Here is a 9,929-nt window from a genome sequence, read left to right as displayed (position 1 = left end):
TCTCTCTGAGTTCACTTCCTCTTCCTCCCAGCATTCTGTTCTGTTTACTCCTCCCACCTATGTTTTAACCTATCAGGGCCAAGCAGTTTCTTTATTGCTTAACCAATGAAATCAACAGATTGATATATGACACTCCCACATCACTTAGCTGCTCCATTTGCTGCATAGTATTCTCACTACACCAGTATTCCAGCCCCAGGTGACTCGGGTGTGCTGGTGTCTTCTGGAAGGAGCCACATTGCCTAGCTGAGCACCCACTCTAGAAGTGTCATCCACCCTAGGGGGCGTCTAGAGATGACAGCAGTGTCAGGGCCGTAGAGTGTCTGCTCTTCCTGCTTCAGATACTTCCCTCTTACTGTAACAGTCCTCTTTCTCACAGACCGATGGGATTTGACAAAATTTTAAGAATGAAATGTTATATGAACAGTATTTTTCTCTTCATGTAACACACATTTCATACAAAGGTTGAAACCTCAGTAATCTCTAAAAGAATATGGCTGCTTCATTTAAAGCAGCTAAAAAAAAGAAACAGCTGTAATTATACCCGTCTTGTTGCTGTGAGCAAAGCAACTTCAGGAAGGGCTTACTTGGGTCATAGTTCTGGGGACACAGTCCAGCATAGCAGGGAAGGGGTGGCAGCAGGGCAGTGGGCAGCTCCTCGTCTTGTGTCACAGTCAGGAAGCAGAGACATGGGTGTTGGTGCTCCACTTGCTTTTTCCTGTTTATTCAGGCTGGGGTGCCAGCTGTGGAGTGGTGCCGCTCAGTTAATCTGATCTAGACACCCATCTTAGACATGCACAGAGATTTGTTTCCATGGTGATTCTAAGTCTTTATTAAAGACTTGCTTTTCAGTGTTCTACAGATAGCAGAAGTGAGCAGGGAAGGCCTGAAGTGGGGAAGGGTAGTCAGGCTTCCCCGCAAGAAACTGACTGGCCACACGTCAGATCAACTTCCTCAGGTCCGTTTCTCACAGGCTTCCTGTTTAAAAGATTATTTATTCTGACACCTTTAACTGTGTTCCAAAATGAAAGCGTTGACACCACACACTCTTCCTACGTCTGTCATGATTCCCTCGGACAGGGTCTCCCTTTCGCGTAGTCGAGACCCGGGTAAGAGCCCTAGTGACGCACTCTGTTTCTGTGCTCTAGGAAATACGTGCAGGTCCGTGTCCAGAACCTGTCAGAGCTGGACTTTGAGCTGTCAGATAGTAAGCTGGAAGACATGGGTCATGCTGCCGACCTGAGGCTGACGCCCCTGAACACACAGTCCCAGCAGGTAACTGCTCTGATCTGAGTGCCAGATTCTCAGCAGGTCAGGGGAGGAGACCAGGGGGACTGACTGAAGCTGAGCAGAGCCTGATGCTGATTGGATGAGCTTTGGGCAGGAGGGCCTGGGTCAGAGCTGCAGTACTGTGTGCTATGTAGCCCACCTGTCCCCTCAGCCTTCTAAGCCCACCTGTGGGACATATATACGTATGTATGTATGTAATATATATGTTGCTATGAGAAGCTCACAACTGGGCCCTCACTCTCTGGCATTTTTTGCACTTTCCTGTGTACTTTTGGACAGTCAGTGTTACTGGCTTTGACCATTGTTCCATCTCTGTTGAACCTGTCCCTGAGCCTGTAGGTATGGCCCCTGATGTTTAGGCCATGCGTCTGGCTAGACTTGTTCCTAAGTTACTTTATGTTAATAGGAAATGATTGACATGGATGCAAACTGGGTGACAGTCATATTAACCTTCTGTCGCTGTGCTACAGTCCCTGAGAGGAAAGAAGGCTTCTTTGGTTCCTGGTTCCAGAGGTTCTAGTTCATGGTCACTTTGCCTGGTTGTTTTTGGTCCTGTGCGGAGGCAGTCCATCATGGGGGAGGGGGAGCGTGGTAGAGCAAAGTTGCTGTTGCCCTGGCCTTATTGGAACCAGGGAGAAAGAGGAGAGAGAGAGGAAGGGAGGCAGGGCCCAAATGTTTTCTTCATATCCTTCCTCAACTACTAGCCCACCTCCTAAAGTTTCTACCACCTCCAGGAAGTGCCATTGGTCCGGCTTTGACAGTGGCATTAATGCCCCATTATGGAGCCATTTGGGAGCTTGCTGTATACTAATAATGATTCTGAAAGCTCCTTTTCATGCTCGCTGATGCTGTGAAGCTTATGTAGTCATAAAGCAGAGTTCTTTTACCAGCCGGGGGCCAGGCTCTGTGTCAGACCAGGCAGGCAGGACTGAGACATGGTAGGTGCTGCGAAATCACAGGAACCCACAGGCTCACAGCAGACTGCCTGACACATGCCCCTTTACATAAAGCAAAAGGCCTATGTCCTCCCCAGGGCTCCCAGAACTGTGACCAAAGTTGTGCTTCTCATTACAGCTTATTCACAGCAAGCAGTCCGTGTTCTTTGTCTGGGAGTTGACGTGGACTCAGGAACCTCCCCCTCCTCTGCACTGCCGGTTCTCTGTAGGATTTTCCCCAGCTTCTGAAGAGCAGCTGACTGTCTCCTTGAAGCCCTACACATACGAATTCCAAGTGGAGAACTTTTTTGTATGTAATCTATTATTGGGAAAGGAGGTGGGGATGGAAGTATGAGCACTTCGTGTTCTTGATACTCCAGAGGTTCAGGTGGATTCTTTCAATATACTGGAGCCACAGCTCAGGGAAGGCTGTGACCTCTGAGCAGCTAAGCCTATGCCTGTCCACTTTGTGGTATGTGTCCTTCCTGGGGTGCACCTGCTCTTGATAATACTGATGGTCTGTGACCTTGACTCCTCGCCTTCTCCTGCTGTCCTAACAATCTGGAATACATGTTAGAGTCATTTCATCTCTGTCCTGAGCTCCTGCTCCAGGCCTCTGCTTTCAAACACAAAGCAAGGAAGTGTTACAGGAGAAAGTTAATTATTTTCTCCTAATCTGCCTCTTGTTTAAGTTTGAGTGTGCTGCTTTGAATGGCCGTGAGCTGGGCACACAAGCCTGGTTGGGTTGGTTAAGTCAGCTCAGTTCCTTGACTTTGTGCTGGGCAGATAGAAAGGCATTTGTGTTTATAGTTCTTGACACTAACCATTTTTATTTTCTACCTCCCTCTAAGCAGATCAGTCTAATTATTTTGAAGCCCATATTTTCAACTCTGTACATTAGCCATCGAGTTAAATATAGCCAGTGCTGTGGCTTGTTTTTATGTAGTGCCAACACACAGCTCCAGTATGTGATGATCAGCAGTCAGGAATCACTGCTGTGGAGGAGTCTGTCTGGCTTCTGTTACCACTGTGTCTTTTCCCTTCCTCTCACACCAGTTCAGGGGTCCTGCAAGCTAAGAACCAGGTTCCTCCTGAAGAGTTGTAGTCATGGACCTTTGGTGGGCTGCTTTCTTAACTATGTTCTTGAGACTGAGCATCAGTCAGGACCTTTGTGTGGGAAGCTGTTGAGGTGTCTCTGTGTGTGACAGTGCTCAGCATGTGCCTTCCACATGTCCTAACACTCGGTTATGTGACCGTTTTTCAGAGCTTGTTGGTGAATACTTTGTGTTCCAAAAGTGCCTCTCTCTACTCAGCCATGGCTACTCCTCATTTCCTCCTTACCCAGGTGAATCTATAAGCTGCAAGCAGGTCTGTCTGTGTCTTCCTCAGTTTCTCACCCTGATACCATGTGACATGTGATTAGCATCCTCTATTTGGCAGTGTCCTCAGAGCTCGTCCATTTGAAAGCACATATCAGGACTTTGTTCCTTTTGCTACATGCTATTTCACGGCCGATGGACCACATGTCCATCCATTATCAGTGGCCAGAATCTTCCTGTTGATAATGTGCTCCTGCGACAATGATGCTAGGGAAATCCACACATGAGTTCTTCTGTGGACACACACAGGACACGTAACTGGTTCTCTGGAATAAATACCCCCAAGTGGAGTTGGGTCACAGTGTAACTCTGGGTAGGCTTTTGAGAAGCAGGACTCCAGCAGCTCTCTGGGGGTCCCGGGGTTGCACCTTAGAGCACTGCAGCTGCTGGCTCCTTAGTCAAGACCATCCCGAAGAGGTTGCAGAGTGTTTGGGGGGTGAGGTAGGAGGATTCCCAAGAGGCCAAGTGGTATGTGGTTTTGTAGTTACAGGTCATCTAGAGAGATGCTGGCTTGAATCCTTTGTTCACTTACATTAGATTGTAAGTTCTTGGTATATCTCAAGTGGCTGTCCGTTACTATGTATAACTTGTACACATGTACCCCTTCCATAGTTAATATTCACTTGCTTGACGATATCCATGGAAGCACAGAAGTGTTTGCTTTTGATGAAATCTAATTTTTCTCCCTTCATCACTTGAATCTCTGGTTTCAGATCTAAGAATCTATCACCAAAGTCAAGGTCAGAAAGGTTTCTAAGGGCTTGATAGTCTTGGTGCTTGTGTTTACATTTTGACTGAGCCACTCTGTTCTGTGACTCATCAGTTGTCCCTATGCTGCCACAGAATGGTGTGATGCCACTGCCTGTGACTGGTAGTTTCGTACTGGAAAAGCCTGGTTCTAGTCACAGATTTGTAGAGTCAGCAGTCCAGTGACAGAGACTGGTGCTGACACCTCTCGGAGCGAGCTCTTCCTGCCCCCATTGACTTTTCTCCAGAAACCGGTGCGAGAGGGTAACTTGAGATCAATCCACTGCCACCGTAGACAGCACCCTTGAGCCTTTAGGAAATGTGTCCTCTGCTAGGCTCAAAACTCATTCCACCTAGTGGATCCAGCTAATGCCTGGTGTAGGATGTGTGAATGGGTAACCTTTTATCTCTGCTGAACACCCAGAGCTGGCCTGTGTGGATGGACTACTCAGCATTCTGCAGCACCCCTGCCCCCCACCTCACCCCAGTCAGAGGGCTGGGTTCGTGTTCTCATGTCTGCATGTGTCAGTTCCCGGGGCCCCATAATGGGAGAGCAAGAGAGCAGCCCATCAGATTGGTGAGCGTCTGATCAGACTTAATTGAGTGTTTGATAAGAAAATCACGACCAAGACTGCCTGAGAACTGGTTTACCTTCATGAATCCCCAGAGGAGTTGTCATCTTTCCATGAATCCTCAGAAGAACATGATTCTTGATCTCAGATACCTCCTTTGAATAGCAAGGCAATGTTTTCTATTGAGATATGATCTGTTGCTCCACGCATGCCAGGCAGAACCTGAACTGCCCATGTGTGATATGAGCCTCTCTCCCGTGCCACTAGCAGCAGGCAGGTTGGGAGCCTTGGTTTGTGATGGGTGTTGATAAAATACTGGTTTGTGCAAAAAAAACATCAAGAATGAGGCTAATAAGGAAAAGGGGGTTATAGACCAAATTAACCCAGAGGTTTGTGTTAACTTTACTAGTTCTGGTAATGATGTTGTGTTTTGGCAAGAAAGCATCTGTTCTTTAGTAATATTCAGTGTTAACGTAAGAGGTGAGACGGCAGGTTGTCTGGAATTTGCCTCTGACTATCTTAGGCATTAAACTCTAATGGAGACTTAGATCAAGCAGATGAAGGAAATGTTAGTAACCTTGATGTGGGAGAGACACATGGAGGGTCACTCCACTGCCTTTGCGCCCATGTTTTGAAAATTCCCGTGGTTCGTTGGCTGAAGGGAAAGGTGTTGCAAAAAGCTTGAGTTTGATCCCTGGAAACTGTGAAGAGGTGGGAGGAGAGAAGCAGCTCTACAAAGTTGGCTTCTGATTTCCACACACATGTCATGGCGTGTGCATACTCATGTTCTCCTCTCACCAGCAATAATAAATGTAAGAAGAAAAGAAAAGAGGAGAGGCCCATGTTTCTAAGTACTAGCTGCCTAGGTTGCTCTGTGGCCACGTAGTAGGGGTGGCTTTCCCTGTGCTGAAAAGTGAGTGGACAGCTCTGCCCTGGCCCTCAGCAGCCTTTCCTCTGGCTACTGGGTAAGCTGTGCCTTGTCCTGTCTGTCCCTTCCTTCCAGACACTGTACAGTGTGAGAGCTGAGATCCTCCCTGCTGCAGGGGCTGAGTACTGTAGGACGGGCTCACTCTGCTCCTTGGAAGTGTCTATCACACGGCTCGCCGACCTCCTGGATGTGGACAAGGATGAAGCCCTCGTGGAGTCTGAGGAATATTTTTCCACCAAGCTTATGTATGAAGGTAGGCCTCAAGCTCTTCCTGATGGTGCGATGCTCCACGGTCTCCAGTGACATGCGGCATCCTGGGAGTTCTAGAATCCCAGCATTTGCCTGATAGATTCATGATACAGCACAGTCTGGGCTGACTGAGCACAGCTCTGGTTTACTATGCATTCTAACAGGCACTGGGCAGGAGTCTAGGGACTCAGGACCACGGATGCATCTGCCCTCTGTGTAGGGTTAGCATCCCACCATTACCCTAAAGCTGTGTCAGTGTGTTCACAACAGCTGAAGCTCCTGACCACACACTATCCTCTCTTATTCTCCCCAGGCTCTGCAGTTCTCACAATCACTCTAAACATGATTGGTGAACCAAATATTTATAGTTTTTAAAATAATATGGCAGCAGAATGGCTCAGTGGGTGAAAGCACCCAGATGGAGCTCCTGCTCGATGGCCTAAGTTCAGCCCTGAAGCCCACAGTGAAAAGAGAGAACCAGTTCCCAAACATCCTCTGATGTCTACATGTGTGCCATGCCATGTCTATGCTTACACAATGCATACATTGATTACACATACATTGATAGGAATATAAAGATTTTTTTTAACACACTAATGTTCTAGGTGTGATGGTGCACGCCTGTAACACCAGAACTTGTGAGACAGATAAAGAAGAATCGGGAGTTTAAGGCCAGCCTCTGTTAAAATGAATTCTAGGCCAGTCTGGGCTATTTGAGAGTCTATTTCAAAAACGGGCTTAGAGAAGTAGCTCGGTCACTAAACCAGCACAGGGACCCAAGTTCAGTCTTCAGAACCTAGATGGAAAAGCTGGGGGTGGAGACAAACACTTGTCTTTCCAGTGCTGGGAAGGCAGAGACAAGCAGACCTGCCAGATTAGCAAGATCTAGGCCAGTGAGAGGCCATATCTTCAAGCAAGGTGAATGGTGCCTGAGGAATGACAGCCAAAGTTGACCTCTGGCCTCCACATGTACAAACACAGGAACATACAATGCACATGAAATCAAACAGGGCTGGCAGATGGCTCAAGAGTGAAAGTGTGCTCTCTGCAGCCTAACAACCTAGTTCAACCCCTGGAACCCACTCTGGAAGGAGAGAACTGACGCATTCCTAAAACTTGTCTTCTGACCTCCACATGTCTGCAGTGACATGTGTGTATCTGATTCACACAGTGTATCATCGTGTACATACACATAGCATGACATTCATTTTTCATGAAAAATAACTCTGTTCCCGAGTAGAAAAATGACTGCTGTGGTGTCTTTGATCTCTTTGCTGTCTAGCTTAATCAGAGGTAATCGAAGTTCTGTGCCTCATCTGTCCACTCTGAGGAGAGACAGTGTACTAATTGAATTACCTGAGGAAGCTTTTACAGACCACCACTGCTTAGAAGTGGGAAGTTGCTCATTTCATGCAGACTTCCTCTCTGTCCTGCCCTGAGCACTTTTTGGCCAGGTGTTACTTTGTAGCACCATGAGTAATCATTTAGAAAACAGGGTTTCCTAATTGTGCACAGTTGTAAAAATGTTTCATTTCACTCACAGCCTCAGACTCCACAGCTGAGCAGCTCACCTGCACAGTGGCAATGCAAACTTTGCAAACTCCATTTTATGCTTAAAGTCTTAAAGTTTTAAGTCATGACAAATACTGATGGGCTGGTTTTTGACAGGGAAGGTGGTGAGGGGGCCTCAGACAGAGAGAGGCTCACTCTGTAGCCCAGGCTGGCCTGGAACTCATGGAAGTTTTCGTGCCCCAGCGTCTGAAGTTCTGGGATGACGGGTGGGAATCGCCTGGCTTTTCTCTGAACTGTTTGTTTTGAACATAACACGGTAGCCTCGTGTGGTTCATTTTCAAGAAAGTATCTGCTGGATACTAGCACTGATGCCCACAGCTCGCCAGTCATTAGCTCACGCACTGAGCTAGTGTGGCGTCAGCTCACTGCAGCACACAGTGCAGAACGCTCTCCACATTCCGCTCTCACCGCCGTCCTGCAGCTCAAAGTGTGAAAAGTGTGAAGCACCAGACTGAGGTAGCTCAGATTCCTCAGCTACTGACTGATGGGGTAAAGCTGTAAGCTCTGGCTACACACAGGGTTTTGATGGACATCTTGACTCCTCTTCTGAAGAGATTACAATTTAAGATGGGAACAGTCTCAAGTGACAGCATTACAGGAAGGGTAATGGATCTGAGGTTGACAAAGGTCAGAATGAGGGCAGGCAGCCCGTGTCTGTGGTTCTGTGGAATTAAACCAAAAACAAACAAAAAGTCTGACCCAAGTGCCTTTGAAAGTGGTGGGCCTTTGAAGACTGCTGCCTGGTGGCCATGCTGTTCACAGTAGGGAAGGCTGGGTTCCTGTGACCTCTGTAACTGTCAAGACACACTTCACAATGCTTTTGGACTTGCAAGATGGTTCGGTGAGTCAAGATGCTTGCCACCAAACCTAGAGTTTGATCCCTGAGACGACATGGTGGAAGGAGAGAACTGACTCCTGCAAGGTGTTCTCTGATGTCCACATGTGCTCCATAACACATGTTCACACACACCAAAGAAGAAGGAGAGGAGGAGGAGGAGTGAACTGAACTGTAGATGATTGTGACTGTGGAGGGAATTCTCAAGTAGTTGTCCATTCCCAGCAAGTCCATGCTGGTGAAGAGTGGCCTGTGCCTTCATCAAAACCAGCGTGAGTGTGGCATGGAGGCAGCAGCCTGGCACTCACTTGGAGATGGGGCACCCTGCAGCTGCCTCCCTGCCTGTCTGCGCACCAGCTAACCTCATGGCCACCCCACTTGCCTCTGTTGCTCCTGGCCTTCAAGTCAGGCATGGCATAGGAAGCTGTGACCTCCTTGCTGCTTGTCTGCTTCTTGTGGGAAGGGTCTTTTCCTGCTCACCATCCTGGCCTGGGCTGTCCTTCCTCACTTGTTGTCTTGACCTCAGACTGGGTGTCAGGATCATCCTAGATCAGTAAGGGGTGGGAGGGGGTTTAAGAGCCAAACATGTTGGACAGCTGGGCAGTGGTGGTGCACACCTTTAATCCCAGTACTCCAGAGGCAGAGGCAGAGGCAGAAGCAGGTGGGTCTCTGAGTTTGAGCCCAACCTGGTTCCCATAGTGAGTTCCAGACCAGCCAGACCCTGTTTCAGAACAACAAAATAATTTATGTTAATGACAGCTGCCATATACTGATGACCTACTGTGACCAAGCTATGTAATGCAAAGTGTACCATCTTTTTACATCCTTGGGAAGCATCTGAAGGTTGATGGCATTATTCTCACTCCATGAATGGTGGCACCCAGGAGCAGTATCCAGGCAGTGCTGGGCAGCTTTCTCTCCCTGAGACAGGTGCCTGTGGAATCCAGAGGAACAGCTTTTCATTGGCTGTGGCGTCCTCAGCTGGCTCCATTGCTTTGGGACTGAGGCAAGGCAGAAACGTGGTGGTTGGGGAGTGTGATGAAGGAGTCTGCTTACTTCGTGGCATGTAGGAAGCTGAGAAAAAAAAAAAGGATCTGTGGACAAGATAGACCCTTCAAAGGCCCTTCTTCTCCAGTGACATTCCTCCAACCAGGCCCACCTACTAGCAGCCATTTGCATGAACTCATCACGGACCCCACTGATGGAGTTATCACTCTTACGATGTGATCCTGCAGTAGCACCACCAGCTGAGGACCAAAGCACAGCACAGATCAAGGTCTTGATGCAGCTACTTCCAGGCAGCTTAGTTTATACCGCCTCCCTTGTCTGATGGAAAGGGTGGTTTTCTGTCTACATCTAATGTGATCCAGTCTAGACTAGAACTGAATGTTGCACTGAAACAATGGTGTGCCTTGACTGTTC

General features: G+C 48.1%; 1 protein-coding gene across 1 annotated transcript in view; it reads left to right on the top strand.

The window, feature by feature from the left end:
* Positions 1 to 9,929, top strand: part of Trappc10 (trafficking protein particle complex 10) — a 68,997-nt gene that overhangs the window by 54,947 nt on the left and 4,121 nt on the right. The window contains exons 19-21 of the mRNA XM_005360282.3: positions 1,149 to 1,275; positions 2,365 to 2,535; positions 5,927 to 6,104. Coding sequence (XP_005360339.1) covers positions 1,149 to 1,275; positions 2,365 to 2,535; positions 5,927 to 6,104 — 476 coding nt within the window. The remainder of the gene's footprint in view (positions 1 to 1,148; positions 1,276 to 2,364; positions 2,536 to 5,926; positions 6,105 to 9,929) is intronic.

This window comes from Microtus ochrogaster, linkage group LG2 (genome assembly GCF_000317375.1).
Source record: "Microtus ochrogaster isolate Prairie Vole_2 linkage group LG2, MicOch1.0, whole genome shotgun sequence".
Lineage (NCBI taxonomy): Eukaryota > Metazoa > Chordata > Mammalia > Rodentia > Cricetidae > Microtus > Microtus ochrogaster.
Note: the sequence above shows the minus strand (reverse complement) of the source record. Positions and strands in the feature narration are given on the sequence as shown.